Source organism: Bison bison, unplaced genomic scaffold, assembly GCF_000754665.1.
Source record: "Bison bison bison isolate TAMUID 2011002044 unplaced genomic scaffold, Bison_UMD1.0 scf7180017864072, whole genome shotgun sequence".
In the NCBI taxonomy this organism is placed as follows: domain Eukaryota; kingdom Metazoa; phylum Chordata; class Mammalia; order Artiodactyla; family Bovidae; genus Bison; species Bison bison.
In genome coordinates this window covers 6,683,951-6,700,292 of record NW_011494644.1, presented here as the reverse complement: position 1 = coordinate 6,700,292, position 16,342 = coordinate 6,683,951, and the positions used below count along the sequence as shown (strand labels likewise).

The following is a 16,342-nucleotide window of genomic DNA, read 5'->3' as shown; positions in this document are numbered from 1 at the left end:
TAACAGTTACAGGCACTTAATACACAAAAATCTGTCCCACCAAGGTTGGCAGAGTATGCAGGAAGCCAGGTGAGGTCGGGCCCTGGGCTCCTGGTGAGAGACAGTGAAGAAAATGTGGACCCAGGCACAAAAGGGATACCTCCTGTCTCCCATCCCAGCCTCACTCCCTTGGAAAGACATTTCAAGCAGATTCACAAGCCACCTCTGAGTTGTTGTTTTTCATACCCTAATTGGAGGGCATTTTGTGATTGTTTTTAAGAAACTGTACTTGTAAATAAACAAGAAATACACTTTGGATCTTTCCCTCTCTGGGTCATGGGCATGTCTTGGTCCTCCAAGTTCTAATGTCATCAGAAGTCTTCATGTGACTCTGCTTATTGTGATGTGGCAGCCTGGAGGGCAGTTTGGGGGAGAACGGAGGCGTGCATGTGCATGGCTGAGTCCCTTTGTTGTCTGCCAGAAACTACCACAACATTGTTTATCAGCTATACCTCCAATACAAAATGCTTTTGGTGATTAAAAAAAAAAAAACTTAAAAAAAGAAAGAACTTCTCCATGGAGTCAATTTTTCAAGCAGGAATGGTTGTGGAAGAAGGAGGAAAGTCAGCCAGCTCAGTGCCATGAAAAAAAAACCAAAACCTCCAAGATGGAAGGGAACAAAGTAAGGGGTGGGAATTGAAGACGAGCACTGACACCCTCATGTGTGAGGTGGAGGACCTCTCCAGAAGCTCACCCAGGACGCCGATCACAGTGGGTGGCTCTGGGAAGAAGAACGAAGGAGCCTAGTTAGGGGTCTACAGGGAGGTACTTAATTTCCCTGCATAGCTTTTGATGCTGCTGGAAGTTTTAAACTCTTTTCAGACTTTTTTCTTAAGGAAGGAAGATCAAAGTACCCAGTTTGACGAGGTCAAGAAAGAAAAGACAAGTCTACAAGAGGAGGCAATTTTGAGGTCACTGCTGACTCAGTGAGAGGGATTTCAATAGAATGGTGGGGGCAGAAGCCAGATTGCACTGAACCATGGAAAGAATGGAAGGTAAAAAAATGGAGGGAGCAAGAACTCCATCCAGTTTGCATGAAAAGATACCGCAGTGGTAGAATGGAGAGATCTCAGTCTAGAGGGAAGAGATTTTTAAGATGAGAGACTTTGCATGTTTCTGTGTTGAACAGAATGAATCTGAAAAGAGCCAGAGTGGGCATCTGCTTGGTTTGCAGGCACAGCGAGCAGCTTTATTTTTCTGGGAGAATCCACTCCTTCCCCTCTGCAAGATGTCCACTTTAGACAGGGGCAGACCCAGTCCCTTGACAGGTGCCCTGGATCTGGCCAATCAGAACATTCCATCCCCCGGCCACAGTGATTGCTTTAGAGATGGACATATGACTGAACATCTTCCAACAAGACTGAGTTCCAAGCCACAGGAAATTTTAGAAAAAGGAAGCTCTCTTTCAGCAGGAATTGCAAAAACAATGGGATGTAGGTCTGGAGCAGCTATGTGCCCAAGAAAAACTTTGAAGAATAAAGAAGTCAACAGAGAGGAAAGCAATCTTAAGGGATACAGAGAAATGGATTGTTTTTGACATGGTCCAGACTCTGGATTCAGTCACAACTAAATACTAAGTCAGTTTGAACTGGGTTCCTATTTGCAACCCTAGGAGTTCTGATTAATATATGGAGAAGCTGTGGACACAGACTGGCCAGAGTAGACATGCAAAGGACACAGGAGAATGGGGGTTCAGAACAGAAAGGGAACATCTTCATGAAGGGAACCTGTTTGTTGACACAAAGAGGAAGGTAGGTCAAAGAGGTCAAGATGACTGTGCAAGAGCAGGAAAGCCACCCACCCAGGGGCACCCACACGCCTCCATTTCCTCTCAGCTTACGAGATGGGGCTATCTGCTGAGACCAAGATGACCAGAACTTTAGTTGGGGGACCTTCAGGAAAGAGAAGGTTTGGGGACTTGCCAGGGGACTCAGAGAGGGACTGATGGGGAAGGCTTAAGAGCCTGGCTGAGATCAGAGCACCTACAACTGAGGAGGCTCAGAGGGGTCCAGTTACTTGCCCACCTTCACTCAGCTACTGAATTGCAAGGCTGATGTTTTGTTTGTTGGGCTTTTTTTTTTTTTTTCCACTGCACTGCATCATTTGTAGGATCTTAATTCCCCAACCAGGGATGGAACCCAGGTCACAGCAGTGAAAGCGCTGAGTCCTAACCACTGGACTGCCAGGAGATTCCCAAGGCTGGTGTTTGAATCCTGGCTCTGCTGACTCTCTGTCCATATTCCTTCTGCTTGACCCAGGCTCCCTGGATCCATGGGCTCATCTCCTCGAGTTCTCTCAACCTTTGGTCAACAGCTTTCTGGGGAGCTGTGATAAGCATTACAGCCTGGGCAGGGTTGACAGCAGAACTGAGGAGCTCGACTTTATGGACATTCACCCAACAGAGCCCATCCCCCAGGAATGTATTTAAACTCGGGACTTGACCAAGAGCAGTTCAAATCCCACATCTGTGTAGCTGGGTTGGGAGATGAAAGAAGAAACATCATGGAAGCAAGAATATAGGCTTTGGAGGTAGACTGATAGGATTTCAAATTAAATTGGCTTGTGACCATGGGCAAGTTACTTAACATCTCTGAGCCTGTTTCCTTACTAGTACAGGGTGAGTAATAATAGCATCTATTTCAGGGGGTTGTTGTGAAGGTGAAATGAGACGACTAAATTAGATAGTGTGCTCCACTTTCAACTAAAATTGAATAATTTCATAGAATATGGCTGACCCATTTTATTGTCACTGTCATATATAGTTGTTATTATTAAGGTCCTGCATGCATTCAATGGAAGGCTAGTTATCTTGTTCTGGTTCTGTCATATTCCCCATGTAAGTCCCTTGGGCAAAACTTGGCCTTCGCTTCCCTGTCTCCAGCATGGAAGGGTTGAATTCCGCTTCTAAAGTATTTTCAGTTTTTGACTGCTGTTATATTTCAGTGGTCATGGCCAGATATATCCTAACAGCTTCATGCTCTCTCCCAGCATGTGGCCTTTCCACCTACCATTTCAATCAAACCATTGCCTCCTCTGCCAGGGGACAGCTCAAAGTCACGCACCTGGCAAATGATTTAGAAACTTCATTTGGCCCACGGACCTGTCAACTTGAACCATCTTTCAAAGGGAGTCCGGCTGAATCCGCAGCTTAAGTAGGTTCTCCATGGACGGATGGAAAAGGAGATAAAGAGATACACAGACTCTAGGCTGCGTGTCCTAAACAACTCTTGGCTATTTGTTAGTCGGTGTAGGAAGGTCGCCTAATATTTTGATTAAGATCTCTGCAAACTCCACACTCTGAATAACCAAAAGAATAAACAGAACCGGGTGGGGAAATGTCTACTTCTTAATAAGCCTGTCCTGAGTGCCTCATTTCAGATGCTGCCATGCCCCGCATCCAGGGGTTATTCAGTGTCTACTGTCTTTGTCAGCCTCGAAATCAGCACCTTAAGGAACAAGTCAGATTTGCATCTTTTAAAAATTCTGCCAGAAAATTGTAAAAGGTGTGAATATGCTACTTGTTTGTTGCCATATTTTAAAATAAATTTTAATTCATTTGAACTGTAAGAATACTTAGTCTTTTTCTATTATGTAACAGACACCATTAGATGCTGTTATCATAGCCCTCTCCCATCAGTGTGATCACAGACCTTATTAAAAGGGGCTCCAAGTGCTTCTAATAATCTTTGCAAGATACTGGGCATGTGGAATCCATGGTTCCACCTCCTAGCCGCTGGACCTTGAGCACACGTCCTAACCTTTCCAAGTTTCATGCCCTCATATCTGCAATACGGTGACAATGACACCTACCTCATAGAGTTGTGAGAGTTAAGTGAGGTAATGCCTGGAAGGCCTTTAACACAGTTGCCTGGCTCTGCCAGAAGAGCTCAATGTTTTTTCCAGTGTATTTGAATAGTACAGGTTTTATAAAAAAGTATTTTAAATCCTAATATTCAAAAAGGTATTATTCTCTTCAGCATTTGGTACCTTGGGGGAGCTAAGTTCTATTCTTAAATAAATCATATTAAGTCAAAGTTAGCTCCCTTTCTTAAGCCTTGAATTTGGAGTTTTAATAGCAAACATACAAAGGTTATGCTTTGTGGCTTCAATTCAGAAATGTCAGCACATCAAACACACGTTCAGATACACACACAGAGACACTTACTCACACGGTGTAAAGGGCAATTGGCTTTGGAGGAGAATGTCACATGAACAGAATTGCAGCTCATTAAAGCAGTGCTTGACGCTTTTGACCTCAGCTACATAAACAGTGTTTTCAGATGACAGAATTACTAAGAAACCAAGTCCTGTGAGCACGACTGAGTCTCTGAAGCAGTTCGGCATTTAGACGCCCAGAAGATGCGAGTAACAGTATGCGATCCAGTAAGTAACCTCTGCGGTATTTTGGAAACAATATTAAATGAAAGGCTCAATAAAATACAGTGGGGGATAAGGGGCTCTGCTGGGTTTTTCTGTTTGCTTTTTAGTTTGCAAGATTCCAAGACTTTACAGATATGCAGATGCCTCAAAATTCTACAGAGCTTTACAAAAAGTGATGAGACTGGAGAAGAGGTAACCAGAGCAGAAATGATTGGCATCAGCCTGTTGTACGTGTGGGGCTGGAGTCTGAGAGCCTGACACCGAGGCTGGGAGGGAAGGAAGGAGGGGTGAGCAGGCTGATCACATCTAGATAGTAACCAATGGCCAGCTGGGATGAAAGGATGTAGGGAAAGGGTTCTTCTTAATGTCTATGTCCCGCCCAGCTGTACTCAACTCCCGCCCAGAGTGAACCAATGATCAGATATATCTTAGAACAAGAATAGAGCCACATTTACCAGTGGGCAGATGGCTGTACACACCCTAGCGATGAAGGCTCTCTGGACTGTAACGAAACAGGACATCCTTGTTGCCCTGTTATTAACACTTTACTCTCCTTCTTCAATTTGCTGCATTGCCTGTTGGGCAAGTTGACCCAAGGGCTGCCTCCTGGGGCAGCTGCAGCCTCGAGCCCAAGGTCAGGGCCCCTTCCTTGTTTTCACAGTGAGCCCTGCATGAGGTGTCACAGACACCAGTGGACTTCACTCGCTCAGGCGTTTTGATTTAAAGACCTTATGCTAGCCTGGGCTTCTCTGGTAGCTCAAACGGTAAAGGATCTACCTACAACGCAGGAGACCTGGGTTTGATTTCTGAGTTGGGAAGATCCCCTGGAGAAGGAAATGGCAACCCACTCCAGTTTCCTTGCCAGAAGAATCCCATGGACAGAGAAGCCTGGCTGGCTACAGGCCATGGGATTGCAAAAAGTCGGACACGAACGAGCAACTAACACACACATGCTAGCCTATCTTGCTAACATCTGTGAGACTATAGCACCTCATACTACAAATTCTCCAATAAAACATGCTCACCACAGAGTGGTCTCAATGCAGCCTCCACTACAGCACAGCCACACTCCCAGCTGATCACCCAGTGGGAACTTCTGGTTACAGACCTTGGCACATGGAGCGTTCCATGTCATGACGTCATTCACATGGACCAGAAGTATAATCCACTGGATAACCATGCCCTGCTCTATGCCCTCAAGCTGGCACTCTGGACTCCAGAAGCTTCCATGACTATCCATTTCATCAGTTAACCCTACTTCTCACCAGGCCCAACACTCAGCCATCACTTTATACCTGAGGGCAATTATGCAGGTAGTCCGGAGTCTTCTTCATCCATTCCTTCCTGCCCCTGGGGTAATTACTGAGCACCCACCAGGTGCAAGGAACTGGAGAGGGACTGAGGAAGCCAAGATGAACCCAACTTGGAGGCTAGAACATCATCCTGTCCATGAGCTGAGCACCTCTCACCTGGGTCAGCAACCTACCCCTGTCCCCACAACAGGTCAGATCAAGCTATTTCTCTGCCCATCTTAGTTGGAGTAAAAGTCAAAGATCCTACAATGACCTGTACAATGTCTCCTCCCATGGCCTCTCTGATCTCATCTCCGTTTACTCTCTCCCTTGCCTGCTCAGCTCAGGCACCTGGACTCTCTGCTCCTTCCTAAATGTGCCAGGCAAGCTCCTGCTTCAGGGCCTTTGCATCTGTTAATACTACCAAATCACTTTCACCCCCAGATATACACATGGCTCACTCCCTCCCTCACCTTCTTCCCATCTTTGCTGAAATGTCACTTTCTCAGCAAGACTTTCCAACGACCCTATTTAAAACTGACCTCTCAGGGACTTCCCTGGTGGTCGAGTGGTTAGGAATCCGCCTTGCAATGCAGGGGATAAGGGTTTGATACCAGGTCAGGGAACTAAGATCTTATACATCTCGAGCAACTGAGGAGCCCTCGCACTGCAACTACTGAGCCCTAGTGCCACAACTAAGACACAATGTAGTCAAATAAATAAATAGAGAAAATAAAACTGACCTCTCTGTGACCCAGCTCTCCAAGTCCCCACCCCTCCATAACGCTGATCAACTTCTAACAAACATACCCACTGATTTCTATGTTTATTATTTCCCTACTCCCTCGAGAAGATTAAGTTTCACAAGGGCAGAGATTTTTATTATTTTTACTGTTGTGTCTCTATGACCTAGAAGAGCACCTAACCTCAATAAACAGGTGATGAATGCATGATCCATAACACCCCCACTGGAGGACAGAACCAGATCACACCACTTCTCAACCCACTGCCGCACGACACACCCAGTCACATACTCAGCCCTTCACCCACAAACCAGCAGCTCCCACTCACCACACACTGACCCAGAAGACCCTGCCGGGCATCCCAAGTCACATACAAAGAACATTCTGTACTAAAGCTTATACACCCCTTCAGCACAGCTTTCACCATGCTACATGGCACACCAATTACAACAGCATCTACCAGTCCACTCACTGGGTGGTGGCACCCCACAGAACCATGTCCTAGCCCCTGCTACTGCTGTGATCCAGTGGCAGTATCTCATCTGGGAGCATCATAGAAATGCAGCATCTCAGGCCCTGTTGTAGACTGGCTGAATCAGAACCCACATTTTAATCATATGTCCAAGAGACTCTGTGCGCATATTAACGTTTAACAAGCTCTGCTAGGCTACATCATGACGCCTGTGCCATTGGCTGGACAATGACAGGCTGTGGGAGTCACAGCCCTCCCCATCCAAAGTGCAACAATTCACGCATTGCATCATCAGATCTTTCATCACACAACCAAATGATGCTATGACAGATACAATTCAGTACCCAAATTATAGCCCTTTATAAATAGGGTAACTTACACAACAACCAATTTATTTGAGCTTCGCTGCTGGGCATGAGAAAAACCCCCTCTGTGCTCTAATAAATATCCCTAAAGAATCCAGTATGTTCCTCAGCACAGTGCACTGCAACATCTTATTTGACAGCCTTTCATTGAATCATTCATTTATTCAGTAAAAATTATTAAGCACCCGTTATGTGCTCAACATTATGCTAAGCATTGGGATCCAACACTGAAAAAGACAGTCTTTTGGTCTCGCCAGAAAGACAGACCTTACACTGAACAATTACGACAAAGTGTGATGAGTTTGTTGATAGGACTTTAGCAGATGATCTCTACTTGGCAACTGACAAGAGCTTCCCTGAGTGGGTGACAGTTTACTGATTTGATGAGGAGGAAGGAGGAAGGTACCAGGAGGGTTAGGGAGGGAGGGAGCATGGGACGGCTCCGGGGTTCCCAGGTGGCTGGCTCTGCATGGGCAGAGCCAGGAAGGGAAGGAAGGCACTTTGAGTTTGAGGAGCTGAATGACACTCAGCAATGCCAGTTCTTGAAGTTAGGAGCCTGGGGAGGCAGTAGAGGCTGGTTCAAGGAAGACTCTAAAAGCCATATATGCTGAGGAACAATAGACATTATCCCAGGGGCAGGCAGAGAGCCATTGATGGAGTGGAGTCGGGAGGGAGGGGGTTGGAGGGGGAGATTTAAGCAAGAGAATGACACAATCGGATGCACATTTAAAAAAAAATTACTCTTGTACCCTGAAACAATACATGAAGCCAGTGTATTTCAGTAGTTTCCCATGATACCATGTGAACAGCTCCTGCCACAATAAAAGATGCACTGAGAACGACTTTTAAAAAATCCATTTAAAATTATTTTAATGAGCCTTCAATAATAGCACCCTTCACTGGTGTTTGAATATAATCCTCTGTTATTGCCCCGTGGTTTTTCTTTCTCTTGCTGCACTCTATTTAATAGCATGCATGAGTCAAGAACACTGACAGATACATGCACGCCTTTCAATATCCTGAGAAGCACATGGAACTCTGCACACACTCACCAGGGCCTTTCAGAAAGTGTGGGGAAAGGGAAAATGTGAAATCCTCAGGTGGGGGCTGGGGGCTCTAGGGCTGGCAACTGCTTTGTGAAAGGCACATACCCAAGTCGAATCGAATGAGTGTGTGATGTGTATACATTGTGCTGTGTTGTGCTTAGTCACTCAGACGTGTCCGACTCTTTGTGACCCCCATGGACTGTAGCCCACCAGGCTCCTCTGTCCATGGGGATTCTCCAGGCAAGAATACTAGAGTGGGTTGTCATGCCCTCCTCCAGGGGATCTTCCTAACCCAGGGATTGAACCCAGGTCTCCTGCATTGCAGGTCAATTCTTTACTGTCTGAGCCACCAAGGAAGCCCAAGAATACTGGAGTGGGTAGCCCATCCTTTCTCCAGGGGATCTTCCCAACCCAGGAATCGAACCGGGATCTCCCACATTGCAGGCAGATTCTTTACCAACTGAGCCACAAGAGAAGCCCAAGAACACTGGAGTGGGTAGCCTATTCTTTCTCCAGGGGATCTTCCTGACCCAGGGATTGAACTGGGGTCTCCTGTATTTCTGGCAGATTCTTTTCCAGCTGAGCTACCAGGGAAGTCCAGTGTATACATTATTATGTTTATTTTGAATTTACCCTAGGAATCACAAATTCTTTATTCAGTGTCTTGTTTCCTTAGAGGTGATGGTAGAACATCTTGAAGTCTATAGCCCAGTCCAGTCACTGTACTTTGAAGGTCACTGTTAAGCCACACAAACATTTCAAGACATCAGCTGGTTGGAAACCATATCCAATACAGAACAGTTGAAGGATTCTATGGATCATCACTAGCTGTTGTAACCATTTTGTGTTATCAATGATAAGAACAGCTCATTTTTACTGAGCACCCTCTGTGGGCCAGGGTAAATATTCAAAGTATTTAACCTGCCAAAGTGGACTCTGGTTGTAAGTAACCAGCACTTATGGGACCCAGCTAAACATCAACCAGACTCTGCAAGATCTCTACCCTAGAGATTATAAACTGACAGCCATGTATGGTTCATGGGTGTTTTATTTGACTTGAGTTGCATTTAACTTTTAAAATGTTGTTGCTGATATGTTTTTTAAAATAGTGAGATTTCATACAAAAGTCCTGAGGAGGATGCAGCAGTGCAGAGCCTGCATCTCCCATAGGACTGACCTGGCTGGCCCCATGCCTGCCTCATAGAAGGTCCCCAAGGAAAGATCACTCTTACTTTCATGAATAAGATAAAAAGAAAATAATAATCAGTGATGATCCACAGGACCCTCCAATTGGTCAGCTGGAGATGAACACCCACCTGTTGAGCTTTGAGAACCACGAGCTCCCCCGTCTGCCCCTCTTTAAACCACTCCCACCTCTCTCACTGACATTACCTGCTTGGCCTCTGTAGCCATCTGAGTCTGTGACCTGTTCCTGGAAGGCACCTCTCCTCACTCAGACTGTGTAAAAACCACTGTCTTCCCCTTAAAGAGATTTCTCTCCCTGCCACGTTCCTTTGGCCTCTGTTTAGCTTCCCTGCAAGAGCTTTTGACCATAAACTCCACAGCAGTGAGTCCTAGACTGGAGCATTTCTCAGATTCCCCTTGAGAGCCCCATGGCAAGGTTTCTGACTCAGGAGGTCTGGGGTGGGAGCCTGAGAATTTCATTCCTAAAGTTTCCAGGTGATACTGCTGGTCTGGGGACCACTCTTTGAAAACCACTGCTCTCTAAGCAAGGAATGAACCTCAAATGTCAGTGGTTCAATTCTGGTGGGGATGGGGGCATATACATCTCCCCTCTAGCCAAGTGGAGAGAGGCTGATCTGCATATTGAGACCTCATGAACAGCCCTGCAAAACCCAAATAGGGTGTGTGTGTCCCCTCAAGTTCCCAGTTTCCTGACTGGAGAACCCATTCTTGTCTTTCAGATTGCTTTTTGATCTTTTCTTACATATAATAAAAATGATGATACTGCCTATGACATGCAGGTGTACACACGAACCCCAAGTACACACACGGACATTATCTTAGGGACTAGCACCAGCAGGACCCTCACTGCTCTGCCCCTTCAAAGACCCTGAACCCGAGACATTGACCAACAGGTGACATGTCGCTAACAAAAGTCATCATCAACTCTCCCAGAGTGCCTGCTGTGTACCGGTCATGTACTGAGTACTTTATGCATCATGACCCTCCCCTGATAGAGAAACTGTTGTCATCCCTGTATTACAGATGATGCAACAGAGGAGCAGAGAGGGGAAACGACTCCTTCAAGTTCTCCAGAGGTAAAGCAATCAAGAGATGGTTTATTGGATCCACTGTATTCATGAGAGTCAGACACGATTAGGAATACTGTGCTCAACCCTGTGTCTGCATTTCAAGATGGATGTTACTAACCTGGAGGACAATAGGTGACGTCATATGGGACATGCTTACAGGTGGACAAGGGGCGTGTTGAGCCCAGAAATTGCAGGTTTTGGAGTATCAGAGAAAGAAGCTCTGGTTGACAGAACAGGACTCAGTGATGGACATTCTGAGGAGGCTGATTTGGTATCGCTATACACACTGGCAACAATCAGAAGGACCACAATGTGGAACTCACTGCCCCTAAAGGACTCCAAGACTGAGCACCAGGAATTATCCAGAGAGAAACAGGACTCAGCAGGGATACTGTGAATCTAATCATTTGGGGTGTGCAGGGCTGGGAAGTGTGAGAAGCACCTGAGAGGCTTCCTTAAACTACATGCCTTTTGCCCCAGGGCATCCTGGTATTGCCTCTAATGGAGTCAGACTCTCGGAATCCTCATTTCCTCACACACTGGCTGAATGAACTTGGAGACAGCACTCAATTTTTATGAGCTTCCATTTCCTCTTCCATGACGTGGAATGACAGCACCTGCGTAATATTTTGTTTTGAGGATTTGCTTAGATGCTATGTGTGAACTGCTTAATATGGCCAGGTAAGTGGCCATGAAATTAATAATAATAATATCAAAACAAGCATCACTTTCACTATCATTTTTCACATCTGAGATCCTCATGACTTTTGGTTTTGATAACAACGTTTACGTTCAGCCTTACTACTTTTCAGCCTTAGCCAGCAGTTACAACCCATAATAAAGTCACCAGGTCTCCCCTGTACTTTAACAAAGAAACATCCTTCCAGTAGAATCACGGTCCTGATTAATCCAGGAGAAAACTCCTCCTCCCTGCTGAGTCCTTGGGGATGGAAGTGCTCCTGCATGCACACGACCTTGGGAAATGTGAGACTTTCACTCTTTCAACAATTCCCCGAGAGCCATATCCACACCCAGAGGCTCTGGGAGGGCTTTATGAGCACGCCAGCCTCTGCTTCAATCCGGTTCGCCTTGGGTGGGAGCTGGCTGGGCGTTCTGTCTTCTTTACTGACTCAGATGGAGTGTATATTTCAAAATTAAATTTAAATACTGTTGAGATAAACAACATGACCTTTTCAATGTCAGTTTGAAGAGAAAATGACACAGTTGAACCAAGGAAAGACCGAGGGCAAAATTAGATTCTTTATCGCAGTCCAAAAATGGATCTGAACTCGGCTCACCCAAAAACCATTCCCCCAAAGCTGCCAGCTCAGACGGTTACAATAATTGAATCAATAAAACAAAAACACAACATCCATGGTCTTTCCCGCATATATCGAGGCTGTGCGGGCGGAAATCTCCATTTTTGTACCCGCTGCCTTTGAGTATAAATATGAACACTTATAGACATGTTCATCGAGGTCCACCCCTCGGAGGGCACCACGGGCACACACATCGGAGAGAGGAAAAGAGCCTGTTACGACGTGGACCCAAAAAACATTATGATGTGGACCCAACCGCCTTTAGAGAACGGTTTACTTACGGCTTTCGGCTTATATGGGGGCTGAATCTCTTTGCGTTCAAGTTTCTCCCAGTCAATATACCGGAAAAATGCATGCTCTTTGATGTCACGTTCACCTTCAGGTCCACAACCCAGACGTTTGCCTGGGTGTTTGGTCATCAGCTTCAAGAGAAAGAGAAATGTAGAATGAATTTCAGAAGAGGAAATGTGGGACTCTCAGAAATGATCGCTCCTATGAATGAGGGAAGACAGAGCAAAGAAGACTCCCAACTAAATCTTTATTTTTGGCTTTTCATCCCAGCAGTAATTTCCCAGCCAGGTCTTTCTAATAGGAGGACCCAACAAAAGTGTCTGCTGCTCCCGGTCCCAGAGCAAAGTCCATTACAGTTAATCACACTTCAGCCTGACTGTGGCCCTGAACTTCAAGTCAGAAATATCACATGGTGCGTTTTGATTTAAGAATGACTTCTACGCAATTACTGATGCATTTAATGAGAACAGTTTCAATATCTTCAAATTCTCCTCCTGCTACCACGAGGAAATGGGAGTTTGACCAAAGCAAAGGGCATGTTCATTCAGATACTGTTTGCATTTCTCAGTAAAGCGCTTGTGAAAATGACAAGACAGAAGAAAAAATATTAGTCAAATGGACCCAAGTTTCAAGTAATTACTTTCCAAAAGCTCATTAAATAGTCAAAACCTAGCCCAGCTCATTTCCCTTGTATCACACATTACACTAAACTCCGCTGAGGTTTCTTTGGTGTCCCATTTAAATTACTTAATTATCAAAACCCTCCATCTTTGGGTCTCTGAGCCAGAGCTAAATAATAAGATGAATAGACGCTCTAAGATGAAACCAGACAGGCTCCCTCTTGTAAATGAGTCCAAAGCAGCAGGAAAATATCTCTGATCTCAAGACTTAAGCAAATGCACAGAGAGTCAAGACGGAGGAGTTGATGATTAATTTTTTAAAAAAGAAAGATCAGCAAGAGGCCATCAAAAGAAGAAGCAAGACGATTGAAACATACAAGACCATGAAGCTTCCTGGAGTTGACTTGACACCAAGAAGCCCATGATGTCAGACTCCTCAGGTTTTTGCCCAGGGCTTGAGGATTATGGGGGGAAGGGATGAATTCAGCAATTCACACCTACTCTGTTGGACTTTCAGCTCAGCCTGATTCTTGCTACAGATAATCTGTCATCAGAAACTACCCTCCTACACCCCCACACACAGAGAAGCACATACTTTCCACACATGCTTTATCTTCCAGGGGAAAAATAACCCTGCACTTCTGTTTCTAAGCTACTTCTTTATAAATTTTATGCCTAGTCTTACCCGAATCTCACAATGACCCAACGAGTTGGGTGTTTTAATTTTCCCCCCCCTGAGTGACAAGGCAATTGACACTCAGAGGGTTAAGCAACTGGCAAGGACTCACAGAGACAGTAGATGGCAGAGCTGGGATTGGATCTCACCTCTGCTGACCTCTAAAATTTGGACATTTAGAGACACAGATTCCATGTGGTTCCCCAGGGATGATCTGTGGTCTCACTTGGTCAGGAAAAGTTTAGGGAGGGCAAGGAAATTGGGCCGAATCTTGACTTTTGTGTAGGATTAGAATGGGAGGAAAGAAAAGGTTACGAGGCCTTGGTTAGCACAACCAGCAACCCTATCCACAACAGCTTCCGGGACTTCCCCGGTGGCTCAGTGGTAAAGAACCTGCAGTCAATGCAGGAAATACGGGTTCAATCCCTGGTCTGGGAAGATCACACATGCTGCGGAGCAACTAAACCTGTGTGCCGATACTACTGAGCCTGTGCTCTAGAGCCCGAGAACTGCAACTGCAGAGCCCACGAGTCATAACTACTGAAGCCCATGCACCTAGAGCCCATGCTCCACAGCAAGACAAGCCACTCCAGTGAGAAGCCAGTGCACTGCAACTGGAGAGCAACCCCACTCACCCCAACTAGGGAAAAGCCCGGGCAGCAACGAAGACCCAGCACAGCCAAATAAATAAATTAAATTATATATAAAAAAATAACAGCTTCCGTGTCCTAAGCACTTCCTGTGTGCCCGGGCTCACAGCTATTATCCGTTACTCTTTCATCTTCACAACATTAAGGCCTCAGAAACTATTATCCTCATTTTCCACATAAAGACACTGGGTCCAGAGAAGCAGGCATCTGCCTAAGATCACCCAGCTAAGTAGCAGAGCTGCGCTTTGAACAGATCAGCCTGACCCAGAGTCTTGAAGCTCCATCTTATAGTTCCTTATTGTTTTCACCTTAATGTATGGCCAATTGGGGCTTCTGTCTGCTTTAAGTTTATTCAAAGGGGGAGTGGTGATCCGAGCAAACTGTATACTAATTTTTTTTATGGTGGAAAATAGGGTCTTTAATGGGATGGATAACAGCAGTCCCCAACCTTTTTGGCACCAGGGACCAGTTTAAAGGAAGACATTTTTTTCCTCTGACTGGGGTGGGGGCATGGTTTGGGGATGATTCAAGTGGATTATAATTATATAATTATGAGTGCACTTCACTCATTATTATTACATCAGGTCTACTTCAGATCATCGGGCATTAGATCTTGGAAGTTGGGGACCCCTAGATAAGCGGACATTTTCAAATGGAATGAGACTTTTTTCAAAAACCTAGCTCACTTTCCATGTAAATAGGAGAATGCTAGGCGAAGGAAAACCACTGCAGAAACACCCCAGCACTAACTAATGCGAGGCTGTGCTCAGCTCTTGCACGCTGAGCTCCGGTGCCCGAAGCCAGCCATGCAGACAGCTGGACTTAATCACTCTTCCGATCTCTGATCACCTCCCAGACGCATCCCCTGGGGCCCACAGTTCAGGAGGAAGCATTTGGCTGTTCACTTGAGCATCACTCCTTCTCTGGAGCATCAACCTTGAAGAAAAAGCCCACACGGGCCTCAGCCAACTCAACTCAGAAAGGTCCCCAAACCCAATAGTAAGAAAGTCACCCTCGCTAATCCTGAAGGTTATGGGTCTGAAATTAATAGAAATCTGCTCTACCAGGGAAACTGCTAATTGGAGCTGAAGCTGAATGCAGCTGACCTGGAAAACCCTTTTCTCCATGACCCACTTAGAACCCCAGCTGTCTAGGCAGGCAGGGCTGTGAAGGGGAAAGTCCTGAACATGCATGGAGCACCTACTATGTGCCAACACTATGCGAGGAGATTCCTCTTCTGTTACCTCATCATTTAACACTCTTCCAAAATTCTGCATAGTGAGGATTATTATTCCATCTTCGGAGATAAAGAAACAGAAGCCCACAGATGCAAAGTAATATGCTCAAGACTGTGCACCTAGGAAGCGGAAGGGTTGAAATGTACAAATAGTCTTGAATTCCCAAACCCCCCACTTTAAAAATCCAAGGCACAGGGAATGCAAACTTGAATATCAAGAGGAGGTTAGCGTGTAACATGGAAGTGCCAGCGTTAGTAACAGCAGGAGTTGTAACCCGAGGGTTTTGGAACAGAGTGACAGACTCTCAATTGAGTTCCTTGTATTAACTCATCTCCTGATCAGAGAACCCTGTGTGCGGTCCCATACGTGTGTCCCCAATCTGCAGATGAGGTAGAACAGCTTTCCGGCTGTCACAGGGTTAATAATGCTCACACTTGAACTCAGATGTGGGTTTCTGCCCAGAAAAATCAGGAGAGGAGAGGACACATTCTTATCTGAAGGACAGACCGGCTTCCAATACAGCTGATGGATGCCTTCCAGGAATGACAGACCAGCGTGGAGAGATCAGATTTTTTTGAAAGAAACTGGAAAGCTGAATGTTAGAGGAAATCCCCTGATCTTTAAAGGTCGCCATTTTTCTTTTTTTTCCCTCCGGTGATTTTATTTCTTTGTTTTTATTGGACTATTACTGCTTTACACAGTTGTGCTAGTTTCTGCTGTACAATGAAGAGAATTGGCTATATGTAGACATATATATCCCCTCAATCTTGGACCTCCCTCCCATCCACCCCCATCTAGGTCATCACAGAGCACCGAGCTGAGCTTCCTGTGCTTTATAACAGGTTCCTGCTAGCTATCTGTTTTACACATGGGAGCGATACGTGTCAATCCTAATCTCCCAAGTCACCCCACCCTCTTCCCTCCCTGTGTCCACA

General features: G+C 45.6%; 1 protein-coding gene across 1 annotated transcript in view; it reads right to left on the bottom strand.

Annotated features, from left to right (window-relative positions):
• PRKCB (protein kinase C, beta) overlaps positions 1-16,342 on the bottom strand; it is a 476,951-nt gene that overhangs the window by 15,413 nt on the left and 445,196 nt on the right. The window contains exon 20 of the mRNA XM_010837422.1: positions 12,214-12,354. Within this exon, the coding sequence (XP_010835724.1) occupies positions 12,214-12,354 (141 nt within the window). The remainder of the gene's footprint in view (positions 1-12,213; positions 12,355-16,342) is intronic.